We start from the raw sequence: 14,514 nt of genomic DNA on the forward strand, positions 1-14,514 counted from the left end.
GGGATGAATACCAGGATACAGGGATGGATATCGGGATACAGGGATGTATACTGGGATACAGGGATCAGGGATGGATACAGGAATACATGCGTGCTACGATGGATACGAGGGATACAGAGTTACCAGGATCAGGAATACAAGGTTAGATACAGGAATGCAAGCGTGCTACGATGGATACAGGGATACAGGGTTACAAGGATCAGGAATACAAGGTTGGATATAGGAATACATGCGTGATACGATGGATACAGGGATACAGAGTAACAATGATCAGGAATACAAGGTTGGATACAGGAATAAATGCGTTCTACGATGGATACGAGGGATACAGAGTTACAAGGATCAGGAATACATGCGTGCTACGATGGATACAGGGTTACAAGGATCAGGAATACAAGGTTGGATACAGGAATACATGCGTGCAACGTTGGATAAAAAATTCAACAACATTATCTAGCACGCAGACCTAAATACATTTGTAAATATATAAATTTGATTAAACACGAAGAAGCTATTTGTTGATTATTTCCGCTTAGAGCCCAAGTGAGAAAGAAGTTTCACTTCCTTCTGTCAGCGGATATTCACTAAAGTTGGAGAATTTCACTTTCTACCCACAAAAAAAACAAAACACTTATTTTGAACTCAATTTTTCTTCTACTATTATTACTATTTTTTTTTAGCGCATCAACAGCTGAGGTCATTAGCGCCCGGAGCTTTTTCCAGTGCACTGCCGGCCTCCGGACAGTGTTCTCTCGTTACAGACAACACTGTCCATCACCGGACAGTGAGCTGTAAGAAGCTCCTAGGAAGAGAAAATCTAAGGGTCAGCTGCTGGATTCGAACCCGGGACCTCCGCGTGGGAGTCCAGTATGCTAACCTCATAGCTAATCCCTTCCCTCAATTTTTCTTCCTTATCAACCTTTTCTTCATTCGTTCTTCTGGGGCACTACAGCACCCGTAGCTCTCTACCCGGTTAGCGACCAACCAATATCACGAACCATTGTAATCCCGACCTTCCCGTCGTCACTCCAGTATCCGGTTATTCGAAAAATTAACCCCACCACACCACACTTCTCCGGGTATCATCCTGATTTGAACGTGTTTTATGGCAGATCACGCCAATTCAATTAAGTGAAGAACAAGAAATAGAACTGTATGATCATCAGTCAAAAATAGTAACAGTTGTCTACAGAAGTGAGAAAGGAAGTTACTCAAAGGGAAATTTCTGGAGTGACTTCCTCTTAAAACTTAAACCTCAAAACGCCTCAAAATAATAAATTTTTCTCGAAAAATCATTTAAAAATATAAAAAACTTTTCAATGTAAATACGTATTTAAGAGAAAAAATTTAGGATACATTTTCGAAAAAAAGAAAAGTTAAAAACACCATTCAGTAATTTGGCACTTCCGGTGGTTTTGGTATTTTCTTGGAACTCGATATGTAATCAAGATATTTAACCCCTTTTTTACAATATAAAGCACATCACATTCAAATGGTCTTATACAGGGATGAATACCCCTCCACACTCCCAAGGGACTCTTTAACCGAATTGTCCTGGGGAAAAAAAATTATCTAAAAATAGTGGTAGACCAACACTAGCGCACTAGAGAACAGAAAAGTTACAAGAAAATAGGTGACTTTAAGGAAATAGTGAATAATCCGGTAATAGTAATTGGTACTTCCGGTTGGCCAATCTTGACGACAAAACCTGATAGTGACTTCCTTCCGTTGGCACCTGAACCAAATACCATATCTGAACTTTCTGCGAATATCCTGTTCCACGATAGATATAAACACACACACACACAAATTTTTTAAAACAACTTTATCGATCTCAGGGGGTCTTATATGGGGAATTTCCGGTAAAAATGTGATCGCAATACGTCCTTTTTATAGTGCAGTAAGAGAATATACAAAAGTACCACACAAATAAAAAGGAGAGTACATTAAACATGGACATAAAAAAGTAGGCGACCATAAATGGAAATTTAAACAGCTGGAGAAGATTAGAGCTCTAAATGGAAAACTGGAGTTAATTAAAGTGCAGAGCGCAACAATTTTCCACATCACTAGCTCGGAAAATTAATCTTGCATGGCTTTTCAGAAGGTGGAAAAAGTTCATGTGTGCACTGCGCTGTGCTGGAAATCTAGATTTGGGGTTTATTATGGCCTGCTAGCAAAGATTTAAAGACCCTAGATGTATGGTTACGTCATAACTTCTGGGTATGGAGGGGTGGGGTAAAAGGTGACGGAGTTTAAAAAAAAAAAACCTGTTGATGACGTCCGTTTTAACTCTACATTCGTTAGGACTGGGTACCAGAGATCTACTAGTGGTCCACTGAGTTCGCAAAAGTGGTTTTCACATATTGGACCCCCTCTGTACCGAAAAAAAAATCGTGGGAGTTGAAATTTGATATTTAATTTAGACGCTAAAAGTGGCCAAAACCAGTCTACCGGAAGTAACACTTAAATGAGTCAATTTTCCATTTATTTGATAATTAAACGATAATCGGTAACTTTCTTTAAAAAAAACACTTTTCCAGCCAAATGCTGGAATTAAAGGCACTTTATGGGAGAGGAAGGTGGTTAAGGCATACCTCTAATGTGCCATTACTGTTCACTGTACTGTCCTTTCCCTCTCACAAATATTACGAAGGATCAAAAAATTGGGACTAAATTTTTATAAATTTAGAGGAAAATCAGAAGTGCCATTGTACTGAATAGAATTTCCACCCCCACCCCCAAAAACAAACTACAAAACTCTCTCTCCTAAGGGATTAGTTACGCGGTTAGCGTATTTGGTTTCCCACACGGAGGTCCTGGGTTCGAAAGCAGCTGCTGACCCTTAGATTTTCTCTCTTCCTAGGGCAGCTTCCTTACAGATCACTGACCAATGATGGACAGTGTTGTCTGTAACGAGAGAACACTGTCCGGAGGCCGGCAGTGTACTGAAAAAAAAAAAAAGCTGTGGGCGCCAATAACTCCGGATGTTGACGCGTCTTAAATAATATATTTTTTTTTAAAAAAAACTCCTTTTAATTTTATTGAAACATCATATATGGCTGGAAAATTCGATATGACTCATTTCCGGTACTTGAAGGAAATTCCTAAGTAAAAGAAGAGAAAAATATTGAGAACAGCTGTAAGAAGAAATAGTCGTGCGAGTTCGCAAAAGATTTTTTTTTTCTACATTTTCCCTTACGCCTATCAAAAAAATGAAATTTATTTGGAGACACCCCCCCCCCAATGAAATGGTGAAATTGTGGAAGTAGTCCCCCCCCATAAAATAGATAAAATAGGGAAAAGCGGAAATTAATTTTGGACACGACTTTTACTATGGAACATGCTAAGAGGATGCTGGACAAAAACATATTTAACTCTAAATAAAACAGTTTTGAAACTCGTACAATTCAGCGAAATGAAAGCACAGGAAGTCCTGCTCCTGCACAGGAACTGGGACTTCCTTAAAAAAAAAGACGTTCCTTATAAACATTTTCCCTCCAAAAAAAAAGAAAAGATTTTCCGTTTTTTTTTTGAACTAGTGTGTGTTGTTATACAAATACAAACACACTCGCCCAGAGAAAAAGAGCTTTTTCCTGAAAACCATATTTTCCCACTCACTCAGTTTACCACAGAACTGAAATTTCCTTTTTAAATAAGTAGCAAGATAAAAAGTAAAAAAGAAAAAAAAGCATCGACGGAACAGGAAAGAATATTTAGGAGATAAAAGGAGAGTTTTCAAGTTCGGCTTAACAGGAAACGATGAGAGAAGAAGTTCTTATTCCCTCCAACTCCTTTTAAAAGAGCTTGAAAACGGATAGCTTACATTATGTAGGAAGAATGGAGGAGAGTAGGTAGATAATGAGTTAAAGGAGGATAGTCTAAAGGGGAAGAACTGGAGTAGCCCCTGGAAATGAGGTGGCTAAGTTCAAGGGTGCTTTGAGTGTCTAGCAAAGCATGCTTACAGTGCAGCCCAATTCCGGTTTATTGCTTAAATAAACTTTTGCTGCCAAACTTTATGCTTTATATTTAGCAAAAAAAATCTTCATTCGACATTTTCTTTGACTCAAATTCCCAAGTTGTTGACTTACTGTTGAAAAAGGTTTTCCAGCACACCACAAAAATGCCCAAAACGAATTAGTACCACAAAAAAAAATGATTCAAATATAAACTCTTTTTGATCTAATTACGAAGTTAAGGAGCAAAAATTAGGGAGACGTTTTCCTTCCCCCCCCCCGTAACCCCAAAACAAAAGGTTTCAGAAAATGAAAAATCCTGAAGTAGTACTTCCGGCAAACTGATTTTAGGTGCCAAAACTTGTATGGCGCAACCCATCTGATTGTCTCGTAAGTTCAACATATCTTTTTTTTTTTTTTTTTTTTTTTTATTTGTTTATTTATTTTGCAACTGTATGCAGTACAATAAGCAAAAGTGATGAGTGAAAAGGGATGGCACAAATACACATGCACGCATATGCATATCCATACACATACGCGCACATGCATGTGCGCCAAGGGCGTGATTGGAGTGAACGACGACCATCCAGTGATGGAAGCCGTTAGTTCGCCAGATTGGCAAGCTTACACAGCAACCATCCTAGGAGGTCGGCGTTGTGTTGAGATGGTCGCGTGGCCACCGCCGCTTTAGTCTGCGTTGAGGATTAGAAGGAAGTGTTGTGGTAGACATGTTATGGATCAGAGGGTTGTAGTGATCGTGTAGGTTTGAATGGAGTTTTGTGTATCGAGTTTGGGCTATTTCAGAAACGAGAGGAATATTGAGATCAGAGTGTATAGTATGATTGGAGACGTAGAAGGGAGCGTTAACTATGGTTCTTAGAATTTTTGATTGTAAGGTCTGAAGTCGGTTGATGTTCGATTTTTTGGCACTTCCGTAAAGTTGTATTCCGTACGTCCATATTGGGGCAAGTATAGCGGTATATAGTGATCGTTTGTTTGTCAGGGTCAGTTTTGAACGTTTGTCGAGTAGTCTTTTCAACATTTTATACCTCAGATTGAGGTCAGTTCGTTTGAGTCTCGTGTGAGGGTTCCATGTTAGTCGTTTGTCAAGATGTAGTCCGAGATACCGTACTTGGTTAGTAATTGGTATAGATGTATTGTGGAAGGAGAGAGGAGGGAGAATTTTCTTGTTTAAGGTGAATACTATGTATTTAGACTTACATTCGTTCACTTTGATTCTCCACTTTTGCAGCCAAGGCTCGAGAAGATTTAGGTGTGATTGGAGTGCACGGCTTGCTATTACAGGATCTAGATGAGGAGAAAGAATTGCAGTGTCGTCGGCGAAAGTGAAAGTAATTGTAGTCGGGTGAGTTGGTAAGTCGGCAGTATAGAGAATATAAAGTAAGGGGGCTAGAATGCTTCCTTGAGGAACTCCAGCGAGTATTGGAAGGATATGAGAAGAAGTAGAAGAACCTTGTTTGACTTGGAAGAAACGGTCGGAGAGATAAGATTTAAGAATGAGGTAAAAGGTAGAAGGCAGTAGGCGTTTGAGTTTATAAAGCAGTCCCGTGTGCCATACCCTGTCAAATGCCTGAGATATGTCAAGGAAGACACCCGGGCAGTACTGCTTTAATTCAAGGGAAGTAGCGATTACATCCACCACTCGATGTGCTTGGAGAACAGTCGAGTGGCAACTCCGAAAACCGAACTGATGGTCAGGAATGATATTTAAAGGGACTATTTCAGTTTGGGGACTTGGGGAAAGTCCTCGAAAAACTTCTACTACTCCGTCTCAACATATCTAAGTTCAATTTTCGGTGATTTGTGGTTATTGTGGAATGGCGGAACATACACACACAGAGACCAAAAGGGGGAATCACTTTTTTTGGTGGGGGCATCCCCTCCATCTTGTGGCACATCCTGGGGGGGGAATGGGAAGTTCTAGGTCCTACTTCCTGGACAGGGTATGGAGCCGATGTTCTTGCTGCTGCTATTTAGACCCAGAGGGACTTACGTAGGAGATTTCTTACGAATAATAATAAGTTTTTTTTCCCTAAAATAAAAAAAAGTCAATTGAAGGTTAAATTTAAAAGGAATCAAGGGGAAAAAAATGTAACTTGAGGGAGATCAACTGAAGTCCCGCAGGTAAACCTTGACAGGAGACAATATGTCGGTCATATGAACAGATTCAGCCGTAAGAAACTGAATTAAACAAAAGGCCCTTGATCTCATTCACATTTAATTAAATAATGCTTATCATTATAACTTGGGAGAGATGGGAATCATGTTTCAGAAAATGATTACTAATTCAAATATTAGTTTTAGAATGCGGAGCGGGTGTTGGTCTAGTGGTCAAGATAATGGCTTCGTATGTAGGAGATCCCCGGATCGAATCCCGCGTATGACTACTTTTTATTTGTTAGAAAAAAAAAATGTTTATAGTAAAGTATGAGCTTCTGCCCTCCTGTTCATTGGCACCTATTAGTTAAGGTCGTTAAGCCTCGCCTGAAAAAACTAGGCGATTACTTTTACTTTACTTTTATTAGTTTCGAACGAGGTTTCAAACCCTAAAACCTGACCTTTTCTCTAAATACCATTTTTTCGGAATCAAGGGACCTTAAGTCATATATATTCTGGGGAAAATTCAATTGCCCAATCAGCTTTTACTTGCTTCCTGCAAGCAGTTAAAAAGGAAAACAATGAATGCGCTTGCGCATGCAGGAAGTGAATAATATAAAAGACGAAGATTTGAGTGGACGGTGACCTAGTATAGCCGAAAGGGATCTGGTAGAATGTTCCGGATAATGCTGGGGAATAATAAACTCGTAACAACAAACTGAGAACAAACATATCAACACTACTAACTGTGTTAGTGTTTGATTGATCAAAATGAATGTTTAGTCCAAGTAAAACCTCTCAAAACTAAATAATTAGTAAACAGTGAAAGACGAGAACAGAAAAAAGAAAACATAATCATTGGCTCGCAAAGAACTCAGCGTGATTCATCCAACCAATCACAATGTACACAAACCATCCATTATCTTTTACCCCCTGACACCAGTATATGGGTATCGTTCTGCCCCCTCTTCACACAATTCCTATTCCATTCAACATGACTCAGATTTAAGACCCCCGAGCTTTAAGGCTGAGTTAAAAATATGTGTAGACATTATTTTCGTATCAATTCAGACAATTCTTCGAAACACTTACACGGGCCTTCTTTAACCTCAATTATTCCTGTCTCCCCATAGCCCCAAAAGCCCTAATTTCCAGTACTACCAATCTCCTGCACTGAATCCTCAAGACAGACATACTTGACCCTACATTTAACTATCCAGCGTTTTCTAGGACTGTCTCGCTTGCGTCTTTTTCTTTTGGGAGCTAGTCAGTAAACTGTTCTTCTTTTCTTTTCTTTTTTTGCCGCCAATCTCCGTCCATCTTCATAAGATCGCCGGACCATTTGAAGCGTTTTAGTTTCTTGATCACAGAGTTAGGAGAGATTATCCAGAAAAATAGCCAAGCACTCGTGAGCTAACGAAATCTCTTTTCACAAACTTTTGGGTCATCGTCCATCGATTTCCGACACGTTAATACGTCACTTACATTTTCCAGAAAAATCATGATGGATCTTCCAATGAACAGTCAAAAGAGTTTCCTTTAAAATGCTGAATCTTTACTGGATTAAACCATGGGGCGGATCCTGTTTCCCAAGCCCCTACAGCCAACTGCGACTGCTAGTTAGGACCCTGGAGCAAGAATATCTTTCGTTTCTTTAAGGTCCAAGGGTTTTTCCTACCAATCGCTTTTTGGGCTACTGTTTTTTTTTTGGGGGGGGGTCTCGAAGGTTCATCTTACACTTTAAAAGGAGTACTGTTGGACACGCAGCTCTCTGACGTGCCATTATCTGACTATTTTTGGTATTACCACCAAATTATTCAATATTAGTAAGATATCTTCCTTTTTTTTTTGGCACATTGTTGCTCAGACCTGTTGCTATTGGTTGAAATTCTTAATCATGAACACTAGGTAAGGGATTCCCGGATATGACACGACACTCGAATCTCTAAGTAAAAGTACATCTTGCGATCGTGCCCAAATACAGAAGGCTTTAGACTCTGTTTTGGAGTCGCCTGAAGCAGAAAAAGCGGTTTTCTGAGAATAATCTGTTGTGCGCATGCGCTAGCGTTGGTATGAACTGCCAACCGGAAGTAGCACGTTCCTTTGTTTCTTTTTTCCTCACAATTTTGGGTTTTCTTGAGAGCCAAACTCTAACTGATTTTTGCCTTTAACATTATTAACTCTTTCCACTCTTTCCGGTCTATAACTTCTACTTAAAAAAATTATTCCCACAAAATAAAATAAAAAACTCGTAAGTTACGTATTCTATAAGTAAGTAGTTATTCCACAGATACACACGCAGTATGTACGTTACTCTGTAGTTAATAGCAAAAAAAAAAAAAAAAATTCAAGTCTGAGTAAAACCGGAAGCAAATATGAGAATGCAGTGTAAGGGGAAGTCGTGTGAGTAGTTTCACTGCACAAATTGGTTTGACTTGAAGCCCCCCCACACACACACAAATTGCATCTTCCAATATGCATTTCGTTCAATATCAAACCAACCGGAAGTCCATTGGATTCACAGAATCCTTCTTTTTTTGTCCACTTTTTTGGAAGGTTACCATCCCCCCACCACCAGAAAACGGTTTCTACAATTTTTTCCAGTTCACAGGAATCTGTCACAGGAAATAGCCTTATAAGGCCCCCTTTTTTTTTTTTTAGGCAGTCTTTCCTTTCAAATGTAAACACACAGTGAAATTTTTACGCATAAATATCGTCTTCTATGCTATTAAAATGTTTAGCGAAAATTCTAAGAAACGTTATTCCCCACCGGAAGCTCTACATTGATGAAAAGATTCATTCAATCAATTTTCCTGAGATTTTCTTGAAAAAAAAAAACAGCTCACAGCAATCTTTTAGTTTTTTGTCTATTCATAACACAAAAGGTAATCCCATAACATTTAATTTGAATCATTTTCTTTCGAGGAAAAGTTTGTCTTTTCCTGGGAAAATCAAGCGAGAAAACTGTTAACACTGTGTAACAATTAATTGTCATCCTAAAACATGAGAAAAGGGTAGGGGGGGGGGAAATAGAAGTAAAGAGGAAGTCAATTGAGGTGTTTTCAAAAAAAATAATCGGATAATTAATTCAAAAAAATAAAATCAACAACTACGAACAGACAGACAGACAGACAAAAATATTAACATATACCTGAGTGATAAGAATGGTCCATCGTCCACGGGAAGCAAGTACTGTTGTAAAAGGAATCATGTTGCTGCGATCTATTTGGCACTGGGAGGAAAAAGTAGTTGAAGCACGCGTAAACGGAAGTCAAAATCAACGCAACGGCACAAAAAAAAATTTGTGAATGCGTAGTGAAAAAACAAAAAAATATAGAAAAATTAAACAAAGAGAGAAATTTATTATACAAACTTTTTATTACGAAACTTGTGTACAAGAAAAATAAATTACGTCATAGTTTTTTAAAAAAAAAAACAAACACAAACAAACACACCGACAATATAAACCCCAAAAAAATAAGGAATAAAGTGTACAAAAGAGAATATACTTGCAAATGTTAAGAAATAAATAAAATAAAATTAATTCGGTAAGAAGACAGACAATAGAACTAGGCAAAGATGAGAGAAAAGAGTGACGATAGAAGAGAAAGAAAAAACCCAACCGACTCCAATGGTGGCAGATTTGATACTGGTAGTTTTGGCCAAACGGCTACTAGAGTTCGCTCAATAGGGAGCAAGCAAGACCGCCCTCTGGTGGTGTATACAAAACCCCGGCCGCCACGCTACAACCCACCCTGTGTGGAGTGGTGGCGGGTGGAGGATGATGAAAACCTTTCCCACCCTTTGACAGGAACAGATAGAGCATATCCTGTACAGGACATACCCGGACACAACACCAATACGTAGCCTTCATGATTGTCGTTAGTAGTGGATGGTAGAATGTTGGTAGTAGTGTGTGGAATTGGACGGACATTAAGGGATATATATATATATATATATATTTTTTCCAACACATAATACATGGGCCCACCAAGAGTATGTGTCATCATCAGTGCCATTTTCATTGGGTTTAACACTGTCCAAAAGACCCCGGGCGCCAGTAAACACAGATGTTGAAACGTCATAAATTGAAAAATATAAAATACAAATAAAATATTATGGGGAATTTTCCATTGTTATTATTGTCACACCAATGTCGGCACACTAATCCGGACTTCAGGCCGACAAAGAAAGAAAGCTTACGGTGGTGAGAAAACGGAATTTGTCCCGTTAAGTAGTAGGGAGGAAACAAATGTAATTCTTCCTAGCGGCTAAACAGAGAAGGGGCCATCACCCTCGTTCGCCCTATTATCAAAAAAAAACGTACAGAAGTAATCCGCCAAGAGGATAAAGAACGTCTATAACAGTGATGGCGTACCTATGACCCGCGCAAGTTTTTTCACTGACCCACACAATTGCTAGGCAACCATTTGTTTGTTTACGCGGAGAAGATTTAGATTTTCTAATTGTTGAGGATAATTTATATTCTATCTGTATTTTTTTTCAATCACGCATTAGACACAAAAGCAATTTAAATTGCTATCTATAACCTTTAGTTTGATCATTACCAGTTCTAAAAACGCAAATGACGACAAATGCTTCTGTAGTATTTGGAAATAAAGCAAAAGTGTTTACAAAATATCAAATAAAATGTATAATTTTACTCATATTTTGTTTGTTAAAAAAAATCGACAACCCAAAGCAAATAACCATATTTAGATTTTTCTTCAGATAAAACACACTTTTTGTTAAGGTTTTGTGTCAGTTATGTTTGTAAAAAGAGACTTCCATAGCACTTGGTTTCGTCCCCGTTTTACCCAGTTAAGCCAACTGAATTTTAAAGATGTTTAGTTTTGAAAATATTCAGTTTAAAATTTTTAAACTTAACTCTTGTGCCAAATGGGCATTAGTGACCCAAGAGCTAGTACTAAAAAAAAAAGAAAATGAACAAAATTTGACCCACGTCTCAAAAAGGTTTGCCATCCCTGGTCTATAACATCATATTCCGCAAGCTTTTGGGCTTTAGGGCACAACTAGTAATTTCTCAGTAGTCCTAACACATCACAGTGTTGAGGTTCAATCAAAGGCCTCGGAGTGGTATAACTTTGGGAGCAGCAATCCAATTTTTTTAATGATTTAAGACGCGTCATCATCCAAGGTTATTGACGCACGGAGCTTATTTCAGTGCACCACTGGCCTCCGGACAGTGTTCTCTCGTTACAGACAACACTATCCATCACCGGACAAGTGAGCTGAAAGCAGCTCCTAGGAAGAAAAAAAATCTAAGGGTCAGCAGCTGGATTCGAACCCATGAACTCCGTATTGAGAGCCAGTATCTTCTATCCACTGAGCTAATCCGTTCCCTACATTTTATTATTACTAAAATTCATTACATATGGAATAATAATAATCAATAAAACGTCTATATGACCACCATAATGTCCTTCTTCAGAAATTCTAGCACGTTTTTATTGTTATATTAAAAACATTTAATGTACATTCTAATCTGCATATAAAATTTTTCATCTTCTCATCGACTCTTAATCATTAGTAGTATCGCCAGCCAATGTCGATAAAATAATTTGTGACAGTAGATCAGTTTACCACAAAACAGTATTTAAATCGATTGGGAAATTCCAAATCAACCAGGCAAATAATTAAAAGGGGAAAAAAAGAAAAACCCGAGATGATCACAGAAAACATGTATTTATTAAGCCCCAGTAAACGCACATGAACCTGGTAACCTTTGACCCGTAGAAAGGTTACGGCCTTGGCCAGGCCGATTGGAGAGCCAAGTCCAGATCGAATTATTAAAACAACAAGTTGTTTGTTTACTCAAATATTTTCTTTTCACACATGAGTTCGGGAAAAAGAGTTTTTGGTCTACACAGATTGACGTGTTTGTGTGTGTATATACATATATCTGTATTCACAGTAGTGTTTTTTGTGTAATGGTAAATCGTGGAAAAATGAAATTCGATATATCGGACAAAGAGACGCTACACTCTGTATGGTTGAAAATCTCTTCCCACCGGAAATGGTTTTTTTCTTCGCAGTGGTAAATTCCTTGTTCTTGATCACCAGAACCTTCCGAGAAAGAATGATTTGATGTACTTCCGGTACCACATTTTTAGAGAATAGTACGTGACCTTTAACTTAGGTACTGACACAGGATGATGATTCCTTTTAATGTAACACCATTTTTGCAGGAATTCGTTCCAGGGCACTTCTGGGCGAGGGGGTGGTTACACTTACCCTGTAAAGTGCCATTACTGTTTATTGTACCGGATTGCCACCTGTACAGTATCAATAAGAATCAAATGAGAGACTGAATTTCCAAAATGAATGAAAACCATCTGACCGGAAGTGCCCGAGAGAGAGAGAGAGAATGCAAAAAACCTTTTTTTTAGGACTCAAAAGACCCAAAACGATATTTCCTGTGAAACCTAGAAATAGAAAATCTTACTTACTTTAGCAACGTAAACGGAAGTAAAACTCTTGATGTTGAAAACGGGAAGGATTGTCTGCTGAATTTTCCAATCAAATGGGGGGGGGGGTTAAAATGAAAACAGGAAAAGTCAAGTCATTTGTGGGCTTGGCGTTGTGGTTGTTAAGAGGAAAACACCTCTTTTCCAAGAAAGGAAAATAATAAGGGGGAAAATTTGGTTTGGAAAAGCTATAGTTGGTGGTGGTGGGGGGAGTAACGGAAGGATGTGATTGGCGCGGGTGGCGGCTTGTGGTTGGTTATAATGAGGCTGGAGGAATTCAGGTGAACTAATTTTCCATTAGAAGATTCAAAAGCCTGTCGATGAAATTGATAGGTTATCTTAAACAACAACAGAATGATGGCCTGTCTGACCTTGCTTCGCCCTTACAAAGGGAGGTTATTGTTAAGGTCAAATCAAGGTTAGCAACGTAAATTTTCTCTCTCCCTTTGCAAAACTTTTTTGTAAATCAAAATTGTTCTTTGTAATTTTGTTTACTGCAGTATGAGAGGGGGGTTCTTTAATCGAGTTAGATATTCAATGTTTGAGTCTTCTCCGGAAACGGATGTCTAGCCAACAGCATTACCAATTAGAATTAAAGGTCGGACTAAATTTCTGTATTTACAAGAAAATCTGACCGGAAGTACCTCATTATTGAATGAAATTTGCAATATTTTGAGATTTACAAAAAAAAAATCTAATAGTGGTTTCGAACCTATAAACTTACACTCTTTATTTGAAGAATTGTCTTCGGGAGATTCCATTAAGAAGGGTACCTCTGAGAGATGGGGGTCCCTTATCTGAGGAGCCCACCCCACCTTAAAGTGTCCATATTTTGTAGGATACACACGGTTCCATCTCTTGGGTTCTGTGAAAGGCAGAGTTAAATTCCGTGTTTTTTGAGGAATATTGCTGAAACCGGAAGTTCCTCTTAGCTCAAAATGGGTCGTCCAATTCCCCCCCCCACAAAGTAAAACTCCTCAGTTTGTCTACAAAGATAGAATACGTACCCAACATTTATTTTACAAACTGTATAATGCTGGTATTAATTATTGTAAGTATGACTATAATAGTCAGCATCTGAAGAAAATTAAGTCCAAACTCTTGAGAAGAGGAAGTACTGCGATCGATTCAAATGTTTCCCGTCCCCCCCCCCGGATAATTTTGAGATACCCTCGACTTCTCTTCCTGCCATAGAACTTCCGTTAATCGAATATTCCTGGAAAAATGTTCATTACTTTAGCTTCACCTTTTACTACGCTGTCCAATTGGATTCCTCACCCAGATTTTCCAACTTCTCACCCCACGACAATTTTACGAAGGACCAATGAAAGAAAAGTCTTGGAAATTATCCTTTACTCCTTCATCCCTCTTTTCTGTAGTGCCTGTTCAATTTATCAAGGATGCATTGAAGAATTTTTTTCCTCCCTTTTACACGGGATGGTTCATATCTCTTTCATTGACTCTCTAAGAAGGACCACCCCATGATTTCAATGACTTTTCTAAACATAAATCCTGTACCAATGATATCACCTTTTACTTTTAATTAAGGAGTCTGCCTCAGGCCAGCTATTCTATTTGAGTTTTCTCCATTTTATCTCCAGGCGTGCTCTCTCAGTTTGGCGCCCCTTCAGTATTTTTTTCGCCTATTTTTTCAGGCGGGGCTCAACGTCCAACTACCAAATTAGGTGTCGTGGACAGAGGCGACTAGCAAACATACTTCACTATAAATTTCTCATATTTACCAAATCCAAGGCCTAGCCACTGGGGGGGAATTGAACCCACTAAGCCAACAATACTTCTTAGCATTGCGGGTCTAGTCTCTTAACCGCCTAACATACTTTACTGTAAATTTCTCATATTAAACCATTAAATAAAATCCAAGACCTGAGACCAGGAATCGAACCCAGAACCACAATGCACATTAGCTTTGCAGGTCTCGCCTCTAACGCGCC

The 14,514-nt window shown here is 38.6% G+C and overlaps 1 protein-coding gene across 2 annotated transcripts in view; it reads right to left on the reverse strand.

Annotated features, from left to right (window-relative positions):
• Positions 1-14,514, reverse strand: part of LOC141450153 (high affinity 3',5'-cyclic-AMP phosphodiesterase 7A-like) — a 392,695-nt gene that overhangs the window by 345,926 nt on the left and 32,255 nt on the right. Inside the window, exon 1 of one of the 2 annotated variants that reach the window (XM_074120291.1) lies at positions 9,226-9,714. The exons of the other annotated variant lie outside the window; for it this stretch is intronic. Within the exon in view, the coding sequence (XP_073976392.1) occupies positions 9,226-9,285 (60 nt within the window). The 5' untranslated portion in view covers positions 9,286-9,714. Of the gene's footprint in view, positions 1-9,225; positions 9,715-14,514 lie in introns of those variants that run through there. 2 annotated transcript variants of the gene reach the window in all.

The sequence above is a fragment of the Rhodnius prolixus genome, unplaced genomic scaffold (assembly GCF_049639745.1).
Source record: "Rhodnius prolixus isolate KJV_2025 unplaced genomic scaffold, Rpr scaffold_2, whole genome shotgun sequence".
In the NCBI taxonomy this organism is placed as follows: domain Eukaryota; kingdom Metazoa; phylum Arthropoda; class Insecta; order Hemiptera; family Reduviidae; genus Rhodnius; species Rhodnius prolixus.